At 41.7% G+C, this 23,914-nt stretch overlaps 1 protein-coding gene across 4 annotated transcripts in view; it reads right to left on the minus strand.

Annotated features, from left to right (window-relative positions):
- pard3ba (par-3 family cell polarity regulator beta a) overlaps positions 1–23,914 on the minus strand; it is a 207,335-nt gene that overhangs the window by 142,342 nt on the left and 41,079 nt on the right. For all 4 annotated transcript variants that reach the window (XR_013971013.1, XR_013971014.1, XM_080877580.1 and 1 more), the window contains exons 3-5: positions 21,230–21,407; positions 10,023–10,129; positions 668–747 (exon numbers count right to left, since the gene is read on the minus strand). Coding sequence is in view for 2 of the 4 variants with exons in the window: in XM_080877580.1 (XP_080733706.1) it covers positions 668–747; positions 10,023–10,129; positions 21,230–21,407 (365 nt within the window). In the remaining 2 variants the exon portion in view is untranslated. The remainder of the gene's footprint in view (positions 1–667; positions 748–10,022; positions 10,130–21,229; positions 21,408–23,914) is intronic.

A 23,914-nucleotide genomic window follows, 5' to 3' on the forward strand; every position in this document is an offset into this window, starting at 1 on the left:
GGCACACAGGAAGAAGTTATAATCAAACTTAACTGAATTAATCATACTCAGTATGCTGACAGTGACATAAGCCAGTGTCTGACGCCACATTATCTACAGATAATGTGCTAAACACTGACAGTCTGATTAATCAAAAGTAAAATAAAGATATTAAGTATTAATTCAAAACATTATTAGTAGCCCTAGGTGTAACATTAATATCCCCAGCCTTCCTTTTCATCTAGACTCCAAGCACAGCTGTGCAACACTGCTGTAAACTGAGCTTGGGGCTATTTTTAGATCTAAAATCAGATCTGAAATCTGAAAAAGACTCTTTAATGAGCTTTTAATCTTGGCTTTTCATATTCCTCTGCAATATTATTAGTACCAGTGTATCTGCTAGAATAAATTTGAACTGTTATTTGCATTTATGCAATAATCCAGGCCCACACTCACTTCTGTTGCAGCCTAAACAGATGAACAACTGTCCCACCCACAACCTCATAATGGGTTACACACACACACACACACACACACACACACACACACACACACACACACACACACACGACTGTTTAATCCTGTCATAGTGTCGGGCTGTCAAACAAAGAAAAGAGTCGTAATCCTAGTCTCCATCCCTGTGCCACACCAAGCTACCTTTAAGAGTGACACCTGCACACACACTTACCTGAAGTTAATCTTGCTCATCTTGGCAGGGGGGTCTTCTGCAAGTCGGTCCAGAGCTCCTTTCAGTACATTGCCGATTTCCTGTATTAGACATGAACAAACAAACAAAAACATTAAGTCGTTGATAGCTGCAATGACAAATGAACAGTTTTTGACCTGTACGCGCGCTGAACAGCAGCCGGTCGGGGAACACGAGGAGGCCCGCCACCAATTAGTAAAACAATCTCACGCCGCCATCAATCACCTTTGGAGACAGTGAAGGGAGAATGACCACCGGACGCTGAGCTCTTACCACACGCCGCTGTCCTTCCTTCACTCTGTGTACATTTCTATCTATGTACTTCTCCCTGCCCTCCCTCCCCCTCCTTCATCCATCCCTGCCCTGTTTGTCGGGGCAAGCCTCTATTTTTAAGTCTACGAAGAAAAAACACAAAAAAAATCAACAACCCTGGGGCAAACGAATAAAAAGGAAGAGGGAGAGAGAGAAATGTGGGAGCAAAGAAAGAAAGCGACAGCGTCAAACTGTTGTGAGACGCTCAAACACACTCGAGGGGTGGGACTGAGAATTCGCCCCAGATCGGTAAAGACAAGAGGGGAGCAATTAGGTCCTTCTGCCTTGTCACTTTCATTGTGTCACCAGTACTAATGGCTGAAAAGCTCCCCGCCCACCAGCCCACTACTTAGCAACCCCACCACCACACCCAACTCCCCTATGGACCCTCTGTCACAGTACAGAATAAATATATGCTTTACATCTCACGCGCGCACGCGCTTCCTGCAGATATTACCTACACATACCGTCTCTGCAGAGCTGCAAACGTGGAAAAAAACATGATGTGTTTATGAATACAAACACATATGCTGCCTGCACAAATAGTGACCCACTTATCTGGGCTATGTGAGATTACCCCCCACCTACAATGGAGCACATGTGTGCGGGGGCAGAAAAGATGAGCTGGAGGCTCCATTGTTGCTGTGCATCTTCCCGCAATGCCATTAGCTAACGCACACGCAACACATGCTTCTCCATCTTTGGTACATCCTCATCACAGAGTGAGGAATGGAGCCCTTGGGAATGCGAGGCTGGCAGGAGTGCAGGTGAACACGTGTAACGTGAACATGCGCGCTTAGCTGTACATCCCGTTTTAAAGGAACTGTACCATAAAAAGGAACTGCAGCACCACGCACACATTAGGTACAGTAGCATAAAATCCTCCCCGTGTGCCTGCGTCTCTTCTAAAATTACATACGTTATATAAGATAGGAGATGGAAGGGTACATAAACACACACATAAACCTGCATATATTTAATGCTTTAACATTAAGGGATCGCGCCAATCTCTGATTGGGAGCACTCAGGTTTAAGTGGTTGTAAAAACAGCAGAATCCCTGCTGTGCTCAGCCAATCAGCTTGCCCCTCTCGGTGTTTATATCTCAGCACACTTAAGAGGAACATTAGTGTCATTCCAGCCTCTCTAAGGAGAGTGAAAAGGCTGCAGTGTTTGGGTTTGCAATAGTAAAACTTTTAGAGATGAGATGTTTGTTATATTAGTGTACTTATGTAACGGATACCCATACTAACCCATGTGCTACTGGGCTATAAGGTCGTCTCCTTGTGCATGTCTGGACTGATCCCAGTGCAGTTGCCATTTTAACATCGCTCCCTGAAAGTCCCCTTCGGACCGACTGTATGCACTTTCTGTAACTTACAGATTTGTCCTGAGACAAAAACGATCTAGTTTTCACATGGAGGATCATTATGGGAGCTAGGTCTCCCAGTATGACTCAGAACAAACTGGACTTTTTCAAGTTCAAAGATGATGCATCAGATCAGGAGGTGTGTATGCTAAGGTTTGTAGTATATGAACCTTGAATTAGTTAAATGGGACATTTACTCACACTGCTGGATGCATAATGGCCAACTCTGAGTTCAGTATCTTGCCCAAAGGTACTCTGAGAAGCAGATTGGAGTAGCCAGGGATCAAACCACCAAAATTCCAATTGGAAAATGACCCGCTCTACCTCCTGAGCCGCCCTACTCCAAATTATCAAGGCATCTCAGGGAAGACGTTAGGCAGAAACTATCTGAACTGTGGTACGTGCGCCTGCCATTATGCTCATGGGCACGCACAACCTCCTTGCGACAAGAATAACGTGATGGTTGCTCAGTTATTGGACTGCAAATAGTTGCAATGATTAACTGGTTGCCCTGAATTTGAGCATGTGAAACATTCAAATTCTAAGTGACCACAATCACAAAATTGAACAAGGGGCCTCACGGGACCGTGTTCTGGCTCTGCAATCAGAGACAGACTGGCAAAGGTCTGCACATTTATAACCACAGACACAGACATGCCAGTATGTTGCAATCAATCTGAGTCAGTCTGTGGTGTTGACTATAACCCATGTGCAGCACATCTCTTTGCAGTAAGGGACTTGACTTGGTTGTATGCCTGTATAAAAGCAAGGTTGCTGAGTACCTATGTCGTTTTTCAGTTAAATTTCTGTCCTGCAGTAATTATGTCACTATGTGTGGAGGATATTCTGAATTTTTAAATCTATGAAGTTATGCTGGATTCTGAATAAAAGGAGTTAATTTGGATTCCTGCTTTAGGTGAACTTGTTTGTATGTAGAAGGCAACAGATTTGGGAAATTTCCCCAATTCACCACGAACACAATTCCCAGCTCAAACTGATGATCACTAACAGCAAACCAACTGCATCATTTTGCATCTTTTACTGTCATATTGACACCAAAGTCACTTTGAAGACGGCAACTAACTGCAAGTGGTTGCAGTCCTGGTCCCCATGAGTGAAGCAATTATTGTAAACAGTCACAGTAAGTTTGGTTGTGTTGCAGTCTTTAACCACTGTTTTCCCCATGCGTGACTGTAGCATAACATAATCTTCCCGCACCATGTGCACCACTTTCATCCTTTTAATATGCAAATGAAACATAAGCAACAACACTGAAAGAGATCCAGCGGCGCATTAGGAGACACCCATGAAGGGGAGCTCATTTTAAAATCAGGTTTTTGAGTTGTAAAAGATTTTCATTGCACCTCACACTGATGACTTTAGTGTGATCAGCACTATTCGTTATTTTAACACTTATCTTTACCTTTTTTACACCAGTGTACAATAATGTCCCATCAGCAAACACTTTGTTTACTTCTGACTGATTAAAGTTCATATTCAGCTTCTTTCACTATTTTTAAAAGAATATTATATGAAGCCACAGTCCTTTTCCACAAGCATAAGATAATGAGCATTAAAACTCAAGTATTGTTTAGCTCTGATAACATCTAAACCCCCTCTGAGCTTACACATCCGATTGACACTTCAGCTTCTGTCTTAGCTTAAAAACGGACAGCGCCTTTTATCACTTATGGTTAAAGTGATACTTCCAACGCTTCAGCTTGTGCTTACTCTTTGTGCTATCACGTAAGCTCCTTTCAGCACCGTCTCTTCAGCTGCTATTGTCTGGGTATCCCATATGAATATATAATTTTTTTTAAAACCTGATGAAAATCAAAACTTTAAATGTTTCAGATGCTTCAAGTGCAGTTTTGACACTTGTTTTTCTTTAAGAAATCATTATGTAATCTAGTTTCCTCTCTGAGTGATTAAAATGTGGCAGGCTTTGTGGTGCCAGGACGAACGCTCAAATAATTTGCGAAACCTGTCTGAAAAGCTGCCTAAGCACGACTAACAGGTTGTCTTCTCTGTTATTGTGCCGCACGGCGCCAAACACGTTTCTGTTTGGAGGCAGAGTCGACGCTGTGAGTGACAGGGCGGTGCGCAGACATATGAGAGATGAGATATTTGTGTGTGTGAGCTGTTGTTGTCAGACAGATGAGTAATGAGGTGTGTGTGCCTCTTCCGTGTATTTCCTGTAGCAGCCTAGTTTGAGAAATAGCGTGCGTGCACGTGTAGGGGAATGTGTAACCGTGGGATCACAGTTTCGATGTGCTCGCCGGTGCCCCCTGACCCTCGTCATATCCATCACATCAACTGACTGCCGTTGCTTGTGCGCTTTCTCACACATTGTCTTTAAAAAAAAAAACACACAAATGCACCGCTAAATGCTGAAGCTTTGGAAACGTCAACACCAGATGAACACGATAAAGTACGAATGACTGTTCAACTGCACTGCTACACCTCGACATATTAATAATGAGACAAAAACGTGAGAGAGAAAAAGTGAATGAAGAAATATTATCCAAGCATTATAAGAAGGGAGAGTGCAAAAGGTGAGAGGAGCAAGAGAAAAAGCAACAGCTCCTGCAGTTAGCGGGGTAGCATTAAATGTCTCATTTATTAGCTACGAACATAGCAGGAAGTCTGGATCAATTAAAGGGCCGACTGCATGTTTAGCACTGTTCAGCCTTTTGCAAGTTTCATTAGCTCTTCAGATATAAAGGGAAAGGCTAAGAGAGGTGTGTGCTGCATGCGAGTCAAAGAGAGAGAAGTGGAACAACCTTAGCTTTCACCATAGCAGGCAGTGAAATCAATTAAAGGGGCAGGATGCATATTTATCACCTTATCAGGCTGAATTAGACTTTATCTAGCTTTCAATACCTACTTCAAGACAGAAAGGGACAAAAGTGTGTATGTGTGTTGATTTAAGTGTGTGTTGATTTGAGTGAGTGAGTGTGTGGATGAGAGTAAGGGGGTTTCCAGAGGAGTTGGTACAGTGGATGAGGGAGGATGAAGTGATAGCGTATTGATCTAAGGAGTCCATCAGGCCGAGGACTCAATATGCCCAAGAGCTGTGACGGCCTCACAAGCTTTCACACAAACACACACACACGACACTAAGGCTCCCTTTCCTCCTCCACACGTCGCCTACATCATACATAAATTCCACAGGCTGGATCGCAGGTCTTGATCAGATTACTGATTACTGCAGCCGTGAGCAATCATTAATTACTTTAAGACTAATCCCTGATTCTTACCCTGCAAATCTTTTAACAGCTAAAGAAACACATGAGTGAATAAGCAGGAGTTAAGGTTCACGGTAACGCACTCAAGAGCACAAATAAAAATCTTGAAGCTCCCGGGTGTGAGCAGCTGAAAAAAAAACTGTTTTCTGATCTTAGTAAGTTCACGTGGATCAGAAAGGGAGAGCACCATTCAATGCTTAACTCAAGTCAATTTGACTTCAATTCAATTTATAAACACGGCAAGTAAAAAAAGGCTAGTGAGAAGTAGAGATGGCACGATACCACTTTTTTATGTCCGATACCGATACCGATATCATAAATTTGGATATCTGCCGATACCGATATGAATCCGATATAGTGTTTTTTAATCAACAAAACTGTTTTTTAAATATCTTGCTGCATTTTGTATAAGTTCATACTCAAGTTTAAAGCAACAACTACACTAAAGCTATTCTGTTATACCTGTATGCAAAAAAAATATTTCATAGTTCAGCAATACTGATCAATCTAATAAACTTAAACCTACACCATCCTCCCTATTCTGGTATTTTAAAGAGTACTTAGCATAAATATTAAGCAACCTAACTAATAGGGTTCCAACTCCCAGCAACAACAAAAATAAATAAATAAAAAATAGGGAACCACCCCTCACGCGCCACCTCATGATGCTTAATCGACGTAATCAACCTTAATTTGATGCAGTGTGAAAAAAAAAATGCACAGAAATCAATTATTTTTCAAGAAATATTAAATAGATTCAACATCTTTCTTCAACAAAATTGCAGACTGCACAGATGGTACCTTCCCAAAGGAAAAAGTACTATAGATTAGATTAGATAGATAGATTAGATAGATAAGATAGATTAGATAGATAGATATATCCTAGTAAGTAATACAGTAATGGACTTCTATTCATTTTGCATCAAATTAAAACTTTGGGTGTCAGATAATTATTTATTAAAGCTAGACATTTTAAATGAGAATAAGAAAGAAAAGTATGTCTTTGTGCCCCCTTTTCCCTGTTAATGCCCTATCGGCCCCCCTGGCTAAACTTTGCTAGATCCGCCCCTGCACAGTTACCAGCCGTCAGCTAGAAAAAGATCCTGGAGTAGAAAGTAATATTAAATAAATTCTAACAACAGCTTATCAAGCTTAAACGTGCTGCTGTTGTTCAGCCGCTGGTTTCCTCTTTCTGGTGCAAAGTGGGCCAAAAGCAAACTAGAGACACGGACTCGCGACAGAAAAGCCAATCAGCTGATCGTTAAGCAGTTTCATGATCGAAGTAGCAGCAAGAAGAGGCAGTCGCTTGTTAAGCTTAACGCAGGAATGCTTTACAAACATTCAGAGATGGACTTACACACTTGCTTTACTTCTCTCGGGATAACTTTGTCGGAGATGAAATGCCAGGTTGCTAGCGAAGCTCCACATGCTATCCAGACCACCGACAGGTCCCGCATGCCACAGCCGCTCTATCACGTGATGCATACTGCTCCGACGTGCTAACGTTCTGAGGTGAGTTACGGCGTGTTGCAAGTTTTGTGAGGTGCTTTCGTGATATTTAATGGATCGGATTACATTTTTTATTTTTCTCCGATATCCGATCCAGTAATTTAGTACAGTATCGGACCGATACCGATACTTAATATCGGATCGGTCCGTCTCTAGTGAGAAGAAAGAACTTGGTGCATCCTGGGAAGCTGCCAGCAGCATAGGCCTGTTGCAGCGTAACTAAGGGAGGATTCAGGGTCACTTGATCCAGGTGAAAAAAAACTTTAAGACAAATCTTTAAAGTAGAGACTAGAGTAGTGTCTGTCTCCCAAATCCAAACTGGAAACTAGTTACACAGAAGAGAGGCCTGAAAGCTGAAGGCTCTGCCTCTACTCTTAAACATCCTACAAAGTAAGTCAAAAAAATTAAACCAACAGTCTCAAGGCCAAGTGCTTAAAGATGATACAGATGATGATTACTTAAATGTGAGTCATGGGTTATAAAAAACAACAACAAAAGCTGCCTTTTCCAACACCTTTCTCTGGAGCTGGATATCTTTAATAATCAAATTCACTCAATCTCGGTCAAGAAAAGTGGTTTATGTTGGAAATTAATTCAAGAGCTAGAGGTCACATCTCTGTCAGACTGTTCTTAGATCCACTGATACTGAGTAAAAGTTTATCTTGTAATTGTCATCTTAGTTGAGAGTATTTGACCAATATTGCTAAGCACAAAGTATAGCCAACGGTAATGTGAAAGTTTTGCTGGTATTCTGTCAGATAACAGTTTATTACAGCTCATTCATAAGGGAGCATCACTGTCTGCAGCAGGTCCCATAGCAATCCATTCAAAAGGTCATCTCACTCTGAATCACTCAAATCCATGGTGGCACTGGAAAAACAGGCCAGAAAATCCTCAAAGTCAGGAGCACAACTACTCTTAAGCGTCTTATTTGTACACATAAACAAAAGACAAGTTGGGCAGTTCATGTGGGGACACTGTTTGCAGTCACCCTTTCTCACAATAGCACCAAAGCTCCACATCAGACTCACTATGTTCTCACTATGGAAAATACTGAGGTGAGGGTGCTTCCTGGGAGGAGAATGCACAAAGGGATACATGACATTAGGGGTGGGCGATATAAACGATATACGATAGAAACTATATAAATTTAGCCAACGATAGAGATTTTGACTGTACCGCTCTATCGCGATAGCGCATGTTGATGATGTCAACAAGCTGTGCCTGTTTTGGTCGAAGATGGCCTCACATTTAATATCCATTCTAGAATATTTTGGTATACAAAAGGAGTTCATAGTGCCCTCGTCCTGTGGCTGCAAAGCCCTCAAAGCAAGCTCAAATCATGACTCATCCACCACCGTGCTTTACAGTTGGTATGAAGCATTTGTGCTGATTAGTAGTGTTTGTTTGTTTTTTTTACTTCTGGACAAACGTGGTCTTGCTCATTATACCCAAGCATCTCAAATTCGGTCTCATCTGGACAAAGAACATTGTTTCAGAAGTCATGTGGTTTGGTCTCAGGTTTTTTGTAATGGCTCTGAGCATTGCACCGTCTGACCTTGGTGTGAAATTGCTGTTAGGAGATTGTGGCACTATGTTAACACCCATCTGAATTCTCACAACCAACTAACTACCAAAACTTTTATTTTATAGAGGTGTTCACACTGGCTGATGATCATTTGATTACGTAACCTATTAATTCCTATGGAAGCGGTAAGAGTGTACTTATGTTTTAAGGGAGTACACAGTAAAAACTCACTCACAGGACTCCATGCACACTTATATGCTCTGTCAGACCAGACTGTTTTCTTCCTGTATCTGATATTACTGCATACCCAACAAAAAAAAAAAAAAAGACCCTCTCTGTAAGGTTGCAGCTTCTTACAAAAAGGCAAAATGTGACTTCCTGGTAGGAAAAGAGCCTACAGCCATTGCTGTCCATAGAGCCAAGCCACTGGTGTGGCTTTAAATGACAAAGCAACATAAAGAAACACTGTTAAAAAGAGTCACATTTTAAAAACAACATCTTTACAGGCCTTGTTTTTGTCTGGGTTTAAATAAGACTGCAGCAGTCGAAAGCAGGGATTCATCTGTCATGCAGCAAAGAGATGTGGATTTATGTAAACAGTTCTAAGGACACTTTAAATCATCTATAATGAGCCTGTTCATTTTGGTCCAGGCGTGCTGTTTGAAGCACACGAGGCCCGACATTTCTTGGACAGAAAATACGGGCTCTGTCATTGTGTTTACACGATGCCCACTGATGCCTGTGTTCTGCTTAGTCACCGCTGAGTTGAACACAGCAGGAGTAAACAGCAGGGCTCCTTCTCCTCCCTCCCTCTCGCTACCTGAGTTTTCCTGACACACACATACAAGCGTGACCTCACCTCGATCTAGTCCTCCACGCACATTCAATAACCCACGGAGGACAAAAAAGTCGGCCTTAATGGCGGCCCGTTTCGAAAAGAGGCCGAGCGCTTGAAAAGCCGATCCTTTCAAAGTAATGCCTGGGGCAGAAAGCTGGACCACAAGAGGGATATTCAAGAGGTTTCTTCATTTGTCTTCAGTGAGTGAAAGGCAGAGACCAAATATGCAACTGGAAATACAATATGTTCATCTCTCATATTTATTTACTGTTCTCTTGCTTTCACTGAAAAACTAGTTTTACCCTGCAGGAGTTTAATCAATGGAGAGTGAACATTGAATTTCTGATGGAGCTCTTTTATTGCTCCTTTTAGAAAGCAATGAAATGAGGAAGACAAGAATACCTAATATAAATAATCGGAATATCTAACAGCCTATTTTCTCATCACGTTTAGTTGGCCAAAGGTAACGGCACACATCAGTTTCACTGAGAAACAAAAAAAATCTAATTTTGAAGTTATTTCCTGTGTAACTCACCGGTTCAAGAGATCCGTTGCTTTGCTTATCAGGTGGAGGTGTGGCTGTCGTCTCAAGGGGCGGGGCCAATGCAGAGTCGCTGCTGCTCCTCACCAATAGAGGTGTATCTGTGATGAGAGACATGGGCGTTAGAGACAAAGATAATGAGAGGATGCCGTCGGCTCCATCTGTGTTTGTCTTTCGTGTGGTACGCTGTTGAAAAGAATCAATATTATATTAGCTCTCTCAACTCCAAACCCACTGTGGGTGATGAGAAGAGATGAAATCAGAAGAGCAGAGGAGGAAAAGAAAATGGAAACAGAGTTGGCTTTTGTCTACCTCGCTAAACATTTGGCCTCCATCGTTTCTAGACAGAAAAACTGTGATGGTTAGACAGGCCCCTGAGGCGCTGGCACGACCGAAATGAATAAAAATTCATTTGAAAGCATCTCGTGACACCCAAAGAAGATATTTTGAAAGAAAACAAAGAGAAAATGACTCCTGATTGAGCACGGCTAATGTATATGCGAAGAGAAACGACACAGGAAATGATGAGAAAGACAAAGTGTTTGGAAAACACGACCAGACAAAAAAAACACTGATCTCTTTTCAAGGGTTCCCATTTATTTTAGAATGACTCATAGACCCTGAGGGTGGACACGCAGCCACCCCAGCAAGATGCCCAAGCCTCACACCCACCCGCAGAGAGCATTTACATATGACCAGCTGTTGCCTCAACACTCCCATGCGCACACTCGCCGCAACCCCTCAGCCCAGAGAAAGGGAGAGGGAAACAACAGTGGGTCTGATTCCACAATAAAATAATTCGAAAGAAACTAATTTGGACTTTTGTGCTGCCTCTTGCATTTAAAATCCACCCCAAAGGGAGCAGACGGGTATTTGTGGAGGTAAAACCCACGGTGGAGTGTTTCCAGATGCAACTCGACAGAGGAGAAAATAAAGTCAAGGGGAAAATAAAAAGGCAGAGTGTGAAGTAAACAGAAAGAAGGGGGGGAAAAGCTGAGGAGAGAGCCAAGAGATGGTGACAGAGAAAGAGCAGGGTGAAAACCTGGAGAGGGAAGGCAAACAAAATTCTCTCCTTTCATGTAATCAATCTCTCTTTGGAGGGTCAACGACAGGGTCCTGGTCTAACGTGGTCAGAATAGAGAAGGAAAGAAGGAACTGGCAGAGGTCGGGGTGTGTGTGTGTGTGTGTGTGTGTGTGTGTGTGTGTGTGTGTGTGTGTGTGTGTGTGTGGACAGATGAAAAACGATCACTCCAATTGTCCTAGACACATAAACAAATATTCTTTCAGGCTCAAACACACTCATCCACACGTTCAATAATCTGAGTTTGTGTTCATCTTTATTAATTCATTTTTATTACTTATCCTAAACTATCAGCTATTCTCTGCTGACTCTCTGTCTGACACATTCCTTCTACCTCTGCTAACGCTGAATGTCAAAAAAAGACTCAACGCTGACTCGCTACCACCGACGTGATGGGATTTAAGCAAGACGTTCCGAACGAAAAGTAGGAAAAGCTTCAAAAATGTTGGTTTCTTTTAATTAGCACTCAAGTTTTCCTGTTTTTCCCTCTTACATTCAGTTTCTTTTTTTCCTGCTTTGTTGAGGAAAAAGCAGAATGTATGTGGTCCAATTTCAAAAAGCAGACTTTGTGTAGAAATGTTTAAACTACACAGGAAACCGAATGATTTGCGATAATGAAATGTGCTTTGATTTAACAGAGAAACATCCAGAGGGAAAAAAAAACGCTATCTCTCGGAGCTCGCATCAAACGGCATCAACGCTTCTCTTTATTTGTCTGTTTCTTGCTATTTGTTAATTTTGTGTGCGTCTAAACTGGGTCACGCTATCTGCACAAACTTCTCATCATTTAAGAAAAAAAAAAAACAACTCCTTTAGTGAAAGTGTATTCAAACTGAACACAAAGTGAATTTTAGAAACAGCAACTCTCTGCAAACGTGCAACTCTGTGCATCTCAGACATAAATCTGTCTGATGGAGGTAATGAGGGGAAGAAATGTCAATAGTGCAGGTTGAGAAGTTTCAACAGGAACCAAAAATCAGCACCAGCTTTGTGAAGATAAGAAAACATGGAGAGGGGTCAGGAGGAATAAATCAGAAATGAATGGAAGTTCCTTGTAAACTTAAGAGGTGGAGGTTGAGCTGTAAAGACACAGAGACAAGTATGACGCACACAGCACTAATGCAATGGCTGCTACAGTTACATTCACTGCGTGGGATGAATATACAATGACCTCAAAAGCAGTTCAGTGGCCTAGAAACTGGTCAACGATACCCTGACAACCACAAGTCTCTGACCAGTTGGCAAATGGTTTCTGGAAGTCACTCACGGTTGGTGGCAAAGATGCATATGATGGTGCAGGGAAAATCTGTTTAGTAAGTAGTTGGCAAGTGTTTGCAAACAAGTTGGCATCTTCCATGCAAACTGCAGGCAACTGCAGCAATCTGTTCGCAACCAAACCAATCACAATTAGGTTTTCAGCCTTGCACTATCTTTGCAATTTATTTCACATTGCAAAAGCCAGAAATCTCAAGCAACCACTTGCCAACACGTTGAAGAATCAACAATTTTCCCTTCCTCCGACTGATCCACTGATCCATCTCTAGGCCTGTATGACTGAGACCTACGGTTCTTAACATCAAAAAGCAACAAGTTTGCCAAGTCAGTTTAGACTTATAAAAGGGACAAACGAATATAGTACTACATTGCTTTTAGGAAAGTGAATACAACATGAAAGTGCCATGTTTTCACTGACATATGAGCTAATTTAACTCGCAGACAGAGACCCCACTTATAACTGATACAGCCTCAAAAATTGAGTTTCAGTTCCACCTTTGGGGTATTTTGGTCTAAATTAGATGCAAATAAATTCGATGAACAACTAAAGCATTTTTATTTATCTTGCTCCATTTGTATGCATTATCTTACTAATATAAATTCTAAAAACGTACACAGCTATATTTATTTGCTACATTTTATACGAGCATTGATTAGTGCATCCCTGTTCCTTCCATTTAACCACAGAAGGCATGTTTACTGTTTAAACATTTCCAGATCAGCATATGCATTTGTAAAGGTCTCCAAGCTCAGAGGGGCCATTTATCGAATGCAGTAAAAACCTGTCATTAGATTTATGGAAAGTGAATGCAGGTAATGACTCACATGTAGTCCTACTGAATGATGAACTGCAAAACGCTGGAACAAACTGCACAGACAGACAGGTTCTTTAAGTGCCAAAATACATGACATCATGTTCATAACAGACGGATCCTGAGATTAGACACACTGAGTGATTAACCCATTTTCCAAATGGCTATAATTGATTTTCTAAAATGAGCTTGAGAAGTAAGGTGCATCATTGTGAAACCTCAGTCAAGAGCCTCCCCCTCCCACACACATACTTTGCTTCAATGTCAATGATGCGACTTTGTAAAGTGACCAAGGCTGCTCCATGGTCACAGTCAGGCTCCACTGCCCAGTGGTCAGCCCCATAAATCCTCCTCCGTTTATCTATTGGAGTCAAATCTGCCTCTATCAATCCTCCAAGCACTTAGAGTCCCAGAGCTTGGCACAGCAATGTGAAGGAACCTAAGGCTCATTAGCATTGAACTCTGACCTGCAGTGACCCCTGGACGGTCAAGCGGTGTCACTAAGGGGCGGGAATATTGATGAGAGTGACAGTTGTGACTCTCTCGGGTCAGTCACTATTTGAACGGTCATAAACAAGACTCTCTCAGAGGAGTTGTTAATCAAAGCTGGCTGTTCTGCTAATAGGGTCTTTAATATTGAGCTAGTACACTGAAAAATACCCAACTTAGCAGCAGCAATGACCACATTCAACTTCCACTAACTGAACAGGCACATCTGGAGCTCCTATTGCCAATTGCAGTCTGCATGTAAACAAACCAGTGTTGAACAATCCCTGCTTTAAACAAAATATTGGCCATGCATTAAGAACATTCATTAGTTAACTTGAAGCTTATATCTAGAAACATGTTATAAAATGTATGTTACATAAGAAGATTCGCCAATCCCTAGGCCCAACTTTGATCTGACAGGCTTGTAATACATTAGTGGAAACCCTGAAATCAGAATCACATCTAAACTGAGTCATTAGAATAATTTAGGTTACACAAATTGAGGAATAATTTATTAAGATACATATTAACGAGTCAAAAGGTAGGAGCTGACCAAACTGTTTGAAGACTTTGATTAACTCTTTAATGATTATAGTGCATGTATGCATATATGTCTGTATATATCCCATCTCCTCCTTAGCGGCTGGGTTTTGTATGAACATCATCACATATACAGTGATTATTAACATCTATGATGAGCATTTATTAACATCTATGTGCTTTTAAAATAAAGATTCTATAGCCAAATTATTTTGATTTGGCACATAACTTAACGGTCACCAACATTTGTGTAAATTACAGACTTTTCTTTGAGTCACCACTAAATACAGAGTGAAGAACTGGAAATGAAGTCCTTAAGGTCGACATGACGCATCAAATGTATAGAAGGTAATTTACACCAGAATTTACACCATAATTTACACCGTGCTCTATAAAACTGTCATAGATTTGAAAACTGTCGGTGAAAATGGATTTAATAAATAAGTGTTTGAAATTAAAGGTTTGAGAGCGTGTGTAGTGCCCTCTTGTGCCAGTAAAGAATGCAATGTCACTGGGTTGGTTGTTGCTAGCAGACTCACATTAGCTTATGTTAGCTAACTCGTGACAGAACTAGCTCAGGGGAAAATAAAGAAAACTAAAACTAAAAAAAACAGTCTAAGGGGATCACTTTTGTACCAATCCTGGCTCCAACACTGAATTTTATGTTAACAAGTATATACAGTTCACTTTCACTCTGTTTCTTAATCAGTAAGCAGTTCTTTATTGTTAGCTAGCTGCACTGAAGCAGGAAAAGCTTTTTAAGCTATTAGCGTTATAGCTAATAGTTGGCATCTGGTAACTGTAGGTTTACAGAGCACTTTATATTGTATTTCAGACTAAACAGGTTTCTATATAGCTTGCAAAGAATACAAATAAATCTAAAAATGTATACATAATTGCTACATGTCTATGTCGCTCCATTTTTAGGTGTTTAGAAACAACCAGTTTTTGCCATCTGACGATATACAGCAGTATAAGACATAAGTATAACAAGATAAATTAACCATAGATCTCCGTTTGTGCCATACATGAGTGAAGCAAAAGCACCCCAGGCCTGGCATATGCTATAAAAATAATATTTAAACAAACTGAGGAGGCTTTGGAAACAGACTAAAAATACGTCTAAATACAGCAGCCTGACATATGGTGCCCTCAGGACAGGAAGTGAGTATCATTCTTGCCCTTTTGGCAAAGTGAACAGAATTTTTTATGTATTTTAAGAACACACACATTTTCTGAATTTAGTATGGAGTCTATTTCGAGAAGCCAGGTGGCAGAACTAAAAACATAGAACGTTTTATTTTAGCTTCGCTAATTCGACAGGACCGTGCACCCACAACCACAAGGTAACCTCCAACGTCAAAACAGATCCCACCCATGAAACTCATCTCAGCTCCCACTTCAAGGCCAGAAAACGGTAGCGCGCTGAAACGCACCCAACTTATGTTCTTCCCTTTATCTTTCCATTGAGGTTTGTGTAACTGGAGAGAGCTGAAGAGAAACTTGTAAACTCTGCCAGCTCTGTGTTTATCTGCCTCAGACTCTCCATCTGCAGCTCTGTGCCTAACTAGGCTGCTTATGCAATTCTGGGAACACAGAGGTTTATTTTAAGAATTTCCTCTTGTTTTCAGTTCTAAAAGTTCTGCAATGCTGCTAGTTCACTTCCAGGGCAAGATGAAAACAAGGATGCATCATGTTTCTGACTGACTGTGTTTATGACTGTGTGCCTTTGTTTGCCGTTGTGTTTGTATGTGCAAGCATGCGTCTGCTATACGGACATTTATTATTATGGACAGCGCTTTGCTCGTGTGCACATTTATATCCGTGAGTGTGTGTGTTTTCATGCCACAGGCCTGTGTGGTCTTGTTTTGCTGGCAATCGATAGAGCAGCCCAGCTCAGGCTGCTCATGGGATGATGCGATAAGGACTCTTTTCCTAGAAGTGTGTGCGCGTGTGTGTCAGTGTAGCAGCAGATCAATGCGGGTCTAATCACCCCACTGGGGCAGCGTGAAGTCCAATCACCCTGTTCAAACAACTGGCCCAACCTGACACACAAACACTTTGATGCCTGACTGATTACTGAATTACTTCTTGTTCTGTCCACCAGCATTCAGCGCGATTACACGCTTTCTTATAATCAGATTATTGTGAATAATAAGATTTAAGTAACTCTGTGATTAAAGCATTCACATGGTTTGGGGTAACTTAATTTTCCTACTAACTCTCGTTTCAATGACTTGTTGGTAAATGCTTTAGGATGTGTTGTAGCCTGCATGATACATGTTATTATCCCACAGCTGTGAGGCTCTCTACATCAGTTAACTATGAACATTCTTGGATAATAGAAAGATGAAAGGTCGGTACATGAGACAGGAACACCGCTATCAGCTAATGTTCTCACTTGTAGTTTGACTAAGATAATCGAGTTAAAGTGTTTACACACAGTGAGGTCTCGAAGCCTTTAGACAAAAACAACCACAGTGGATTTAAATCAAACGAGTGAAGTGAAAAGCACAATGTTCAGCTTTAACTCAAGGGGTTTAATAAAAGTATTGCATTACTTGTTTAGGAATTAAAGCCATTTACAGCCATCAGGGAGGGTCTGAGGAGAGGGCATGAACGGCAGGACCAGCTCAATGTTCCCAAGCCAGAGAAAAATGGAGAGCAAAACAAATTCTCAAAGCGCATTTGCACTGTCGAGGTGGAGGGCCTTTCCCCTCCAGAAGTAGACATTAGCACGATGGAAGACCATAGCTGCTGGCTCCGGTGCTGCTAATGTCTGAACCCACTGCTCTCTCTCCTTCTCTGTCTCGCCATCAAGGGACCATCCTGCCATCTGTAACCACTGCTGAACCATATGAAGCTCTTCTACGATTCTACGCTTGATTTATTTTACCAAAATAAAAAATAAAAAAAAGAGGGTAAAGGCTTAGAAAAAGCCTAGCATAGACTCATTGAATGATCAGTTTCAATCACTGAGACTGAATGCCAATTACCCAAATCACACCCAACAACTGGGGGAAGTCAGCCACCCACCTCTCATTTCAGGGTATTAACATTATTTCTCATATGAATTTTATAGCCTGTGTCAATTCACTCTGTTTACTTTGCACTGATCAGGATGTCAGACCGAACCATCTTGAATCAATGCAATACAATTTTTATACTATAATATATTAATATATTAGCCATTAGAAATGACAGCACCAAAATATTGGCAAATAGCTAATATCAACCAATATATCAGCCCCATCAATCTGTCAGGCTCCAATTAGAATAGCAAATACTTATTTCATAAAGTAGAATAGAATAGAACAGAATAGCCTTTTATTGCCATTGTGCATTTGAAAAGTGGTTTTCATGGGCTTTGTAAGTCCTATTTTTTCTATTATTTTATATAAGAAGAAAAGATTTTCTGCCATCACTGTTCCTCTATTTTTATGAGATTACTGTAGACCAATGCTCGCTTTCCTACTCCTATATTTCTTTATCTTTTGATAAATCTGCAGCATTAAAAACCACCCTGAATCTTTGCTTGCACTTTAAGCACTGATGCACAATCAATTAACAACATTACTTTTGACACTTCATTTGCTATTCTTCATATTGATTCCTGCAGTATGTCTATGATATCTCTGTGTTCTGGTTTAAATAAGAGAAATGGGTCAATCGATTCCTAGGGCTAATTTTAACAACCTGCGCAAGCATGTATTTCATAGGCTGCATAACCTGAGCCTATGCGATCCTGTGAATTAAACCTCTATCAGGTCTGACTGTTTACAACCCATCGCTTTGTCCTTGTCTCCAGACATGATGTTACTCCAGAGCAAGATATGATGTAACACCCGGTTAACAACCAAACTCGTTACAGCAAGAAGGACAGCAAACACACACAGACACACTCCCGTAAGACTTTCCCGGCAGTAGATATATGGGCGCTTTGGGTGCGATTGGTTGGTTAACTTGCATGCAGATTCTTTTGTGTCATTGTGTGCGCGCGTGCATGTCCGGATGACAAAAGTGTCCTTTATTGCGTCTGGCTCCCTATGAGGGGCGTCACAGGGTCACATCATAACTAAGTTAGTCAAGGTTCAGCAGGGCTGGAGAGCAGGTTGCGGGGTGGGAGCAGGAAGAGGTCCCACTGGGTTAAAGACAGGGTGGAATAGGCATATCGGGTTTGGAGAGGGGGGGTTGGCTGGAATTAGTCCATTCATGCTTGGCTGGACCCTGGGCATGCTAACAGGCTACAGTGCTAATCTAGTTAGAGCTGGAAGCCATGCAGACACAGGGAAAGCGGGGTTGGATGGGAGGGTGAGAGAAAAGATTTCCTGGGGGTGAGGGGGGTCAAGGTCTAGGGCCTCGGCTGTGGAGCTAGATGGCAGGTGGTTGAAGCTGAATAGCAGAAAAGGGAAAAAATGAGTGGGTCGAGAGGCGAGAAGGCAGATGATGGGGCATGGGTGAAAGTGGGCACACAGAGAGGGCTAGCAAAGGCCAGTTGTATGCGTGGGGGTATCACACTGTTCCTCTACGGTTAACAGATGGAGGGAGGAGAATGAAAGGGGTTGCAGGGTGACCCAGTGATTAGACAGACCCTTATTAAATCACATCAAGGCTCTTTTATCTTGCTTTTCATCTTTCACTTGGTCACTTGGCACTCAAAAATTAATCAATCCAAGGCCCAGGAATGGAAAAGAATGAGGGAAAAATTCTGCTCCGATTATTTACAGTAAAATGTATCTATAGCCGGAGCAGCCTACAGCCCAGACAGAGCAGATATTTCACCAGAGGCTCCCTCAGGCTTCTGACTGAATACTCTTCTTATGCCGTTTCCCCTCTGTAGACCCAGTAACTTCTATACTTTATTTTCTGACTGCAAGGACGTTTACTTTTTATATCAGCTCCACTTCACAAACATAGTAATCTGTCATCCTCCATATTAAACTGATGAGTGCATCAGATTGACTGTGGAATGAGCGGCACCAAACAGCATCAATCCCCCTTGATCGAGTCACCGAGCTTCTAACAGCCTTGGTAAGACTCATTTTTCATAGCCATTCCCACCGTCTGATTTCCTACAGAAGGAGTACATAACAAGACCAGGACAGATCAGAGGAAAAGTCCTACAAGTGACTCAAGGCCACAGGAATTTAAACTTCTCTGCTCGCACACAGAGCTAAACCAGTCTGTCTAAAAACTAAAGCTAAACCAAAAACAGAGACTAATAAATATAAAAGAAGCTGTGCAGCAGGTTGGCATGTATATTTGCAATGCATATTTAAAATTCTCTAGTAGCTTTATTCACACTATGGTAACCACACATCCTCCTACTCGCACCATTCTGATTATTTGAATATTTTAAAAATTAAATCAGCTGTCAACTTTGATCAGCTTTTCTCATTTTTAACATGTATTTGTCATCACTTACTTATATATACAAGGCATGGTGAAGCAGCTTGTATCAAACAACCTACATGCTAAACAGTGTTGTTATTAAAAGTATAAAAGACAGACTGGATATAAAGATAATACTGAAGTTGTGCACTGGTATGTAGACTACTGTCTTAATGTTTTACCTCTTTAAACCAAATGTGACCACCTTTGATCACATGGGTACAGCTGGAGAAGTCTCATCTAATCCTAGCACTGCCAAGTTAGCTTGATCAGCATGGTGGATCCATAATTAAATATGATATTAAACAGGACTAAATATGAATGATGGAAAAAAAACAGGCTCAACACAAAGTGTAATCTAAATATACATTTGGATTGTCTTGTTCACTGTTTAGTTGCACTAAGACAAAGTTAAAACTACTTGTCACTAAGAAAGCCCCTGAAGGTTCTTATCCAGATCAGATAATATGCTGTTATTATGTTGCCTAGCCTATTGCTAGGCAGTTGCTAAGATGAGTTGTTTTTAGCATTTATGTACTTAAGACACCATATAACAGCATCATATAATTTTTATTTCACAACAATAACATCTCATTTATATACCCAAAACTTCTGTTATGCATGCACTAGTTGATAAAGTTTAATCAGGTAAGTAACCAACCTTGTGTAGGTGTCACAAAGGGAAAACTAGGTAAGCTAAACCTATTTGTAATGAATCTGAAGGGATGGACTCGCTTTTAGAGCCTGCCTCAAGTGGCCAGTAGAGGAACTGCAAGCTTTGACATCTTGTGGATTGACTTAATTTTGACTTTACCTTCACATCTTCTTTGTCAGTTGGTATCATTGCCATAGCTTGGCTAACTTATAGCAGCAACAGGTTCACTTGGTCAGAATACAAAACTAAATAATGTGAGATGTGGATTTTTTTCCCCCAAAGCACTTCACTTATTTTAGAAGCAGAATAATATCCAAAATCAACAGGGGACGATAGGAAAATGATATAACATTTATCAGTCAAGTACCTTAACAGACCTCCCAATCCCAAAGTGTAATTTCAGTGTCAAAAACAACAGGGCTGATGTGTAAATGGGCATTTTCCAATTGTGTTTTTTTAAAATTAAAATGCAACTCAATCCTCAGCAGTTGTTTTTTGTTTTTCTAAATTAATTGCTGCCTCGGTGGCTCTCAGTTGGTTCTCGTTCTTACACTTTGCTCAGACTAAGTAAAGAACGCTAAGTGAGGATGCCAGGAGAGCAGGTTGCGTCAACGCTGCATCTGTTTTCACACGCCATCAAGTTACAGGCAAAAAGTTTCTGTGTTCGGCTTGCATCTGTTCCAGAAATGCACTTTCTGATTCTCTCGCCCTCTCTCACACACACATGCAGTCACACACCTACACACACATACACAGCTGTATCACCATGATACCCCTTCTCACATGCACAAAAAAATGTGTTGATTGAGTATAGCCTCGGTTGTTCAGGTGTTTAAGAGATTTTTGCAGACTCTTCTCTTACATCTGTGTCAGGAAAAGTGTATTTTCACGAGTTGAGGCTCAACTTGCATAATTAACACGTGCACACGAAAAAGTTACACAGCAGGTAGGGACGTACTGGCTTTGAGGACGGCCTCGTTGATTTCGATCTCTCCTCTGTCTTCATCCTGGTACTGCAGGTGGGGGTAGTAGGTGAAGGGCTCTGGACTCGGGGCAGCACTGGACGAGCTGTTAGACATGCTCTCTCGGGGGCTCTCCGTCCTCACATGCTGGGGTTTGTTAAACACTGCCACCAGCTGGAAGACAAACAAAAAAGTTAAAACTGCATCCTAAATGTTCGAAAATATTAAACATGATATGTACACAAATCTGAAACAAACAAGCTTTTCTTGAGACAAGCGTGACAGGATAAACAATATGAGTCCTGGCATATGAACAAGCTGGAAACACACAGCCAGGTTATATAGCATCTCCACTGTGCCGTGATCACAGGAAGGCTTTTATGTGATTTATCTTGCCGGCAGTGGGGATGCAACCTGCTTCGTTCTGCCAAGTATGCAGATGCGTGTGTGACTGTGTGTGTGTGTCTGAGGAAAGCAAACAGAGCTGGATTCACAGCTCATTCACTCTCGAACCCCTTACAGTGCATAACACACCGGCTGGTGCCTCCGCAGCGACACGATGACTTCTGTATTTCGTGAACAAAGGAGAAAAACTCTGACCGGCCATTTCGTCCAGTTCGGGGGACGTGACACACGGCGAGGCCCGGGGCGAGGTGTGCACGTATGAAATTAGCGCTCAAATGAGATCTGACGTGAGAATGAGAAGCTGTCAAACACAATGACACGGCTGACACAATGAGACAACGGGAAGAGACGGGGGCGGCCAAATGAACAGGGGATGGAGGGCAGGAGAATGACAAACAATCCTAATTGAGACAGGGACATGATGGCAGATAGGGGAGCGAGCGCGTGTTTGTGTGTGCCCGCTGCGATCTGTGCTATTGCACGGATTGGTTTGATAAATGGGCGCGTGGCGGCGTGACGCTCTCATTAGATGGCGGCGGCGAAGGGAAATGACCACTTAATGAAAAGCAATAACCGCGATGGAACGAGGGAAGGAAAAAAAACAAGACGAGTTTAGGGCGTCAATTAACAACAACAATAACCAAACAGACCCTGTGTGTGTGTGTGTGTGTGTGTGTGTGTGTGTGTGTGTGTGTGTGTGTGTGTGTGTGTGTATAAACAATGCGCACGGAGTAGGCGGAGAGATATGCATCATCCATCACACTGTGACGCCGCCTCTCACCTCAACCTCCCGTGATTCAATATCCTCATGACACCTGGCCAACGCCATGCAAAGGAGATTCGTCAACTGTATTCATGCGCGCATACGTATGAGCGTTGGCGTGAGCTGCGAGATGAGGGATTGAGCGGCTGGCAGATGCAAAGAAGGGAAAAGAAAAGACAGATCGCCAGGAAAGCAATCTGATTGCGCTGGCTGATGGATGCTTCGCGAGCTCCTTCTCTCTTCTTTATCTTCCTTCCTCTTTCTCTGCTTATCTCCAACTCTCCCGAGCCTCCGTCTCTTTCTCCAAACTCGTTGACAGCATCAATCAAAGAAGAAGTCTCCGAGCATAACGTGACGCGCACACACACACACACACACACACACACACACACACACACACACACACACACAGTGATGATGAGCTCCCCTCGAGAACGATTTATTTGTTTTGAAGAACAACTTCTTTTAATGTATGGAGGGATGATGATGATTTGCTTTTCAGGAGTTAATTTTTTATGGCTGACACAGGCAGGGGAGTGATGCTGATGAAGGCCGCCCCGCTGCTTCCGCTCATCACTCAATCAAACACAAAGTATCAACAAAATGAAGTACTGTTTTTCAGTCTCGGCGATGACTTTCCATTGATCACGAGATGCTCGGCGCTAAGCCGTAACCTTTAACTTGACCCAATCCAATCAAGTAGCATCTGCTCAAGATGCCTTTGCATTGCATGCAGGAAAAATCCTATTAAGTTAAGAAAAAACTTCTTACATATAAAAAGAAAAAGTTTTCCTAAACAAACTGGTTCTATGTATAAAAAATGTAATTAACAGCTAATTAGAACAAGTCCATAAAGGGTGCCGTATCCCAACATGGTGCCATTATAGGTGATGGTTGTTGGGTGCTGACGAAGGTGAAAGTCAAGTCATTTGCTGACAAGCTACAGTTTGAATTCAGAGCAGAACAGACCACCCCAAGAAGACCTAAAAACACTTTAGGGATACACAATAAAGAGCCAGTTACACCAAGCCTGTTCTGGTTACCCTGGAACAGCAGCATTTCCTACCACCTAAGTAAAATTAAGATAAATGTACCTTTGCTTGATGTGTTTAAAGATATAGTGCACCTCAGTAGACCTAAATGCTAACAGTAGCATGCTAACAAGTTCACATTACGAATACAAACATGCTGATTACAATCCAAGTACACAGTGAGCAGAGACCAGGAAATCTCAGTGGGGTTCTGCTATTTGTAGGGATGTGCTGATACCAGAAATTTAGCAGTCGAGGATCAAAAGAATTACACGATTCTTGATACCAAGGTCAACATGAAATCAAAATCATCATCCATTGTAATGAAAGATCCATTATTAAGAACCTTCTAAACGTTTAATAAAAATGTCATTTTGGCAAATAAAAGCAGCAACAGGGCAGAAACTGAAATATTTTCCCAACTGGTTGGATCTGCCGTAGGTTCCTGCCTGTTAAAAGGGAGTTTTTCCTTCCCACTGTTG

Source organism: Rhamphochromis sp. 'chilingali' (genome assembly GCF_963969265.1).
Source record: "Rhamphochromis sp. 'chilingali' genome assembly, chromosome: 3".
Classification (NCBI taxonomy): Eukaryota; Metazoa; Chordata; class Actinopteri; order Cichliformes; family Cichlidae; genus Rhamphochromis; species Rhamphochromis sp. 'chilingali'.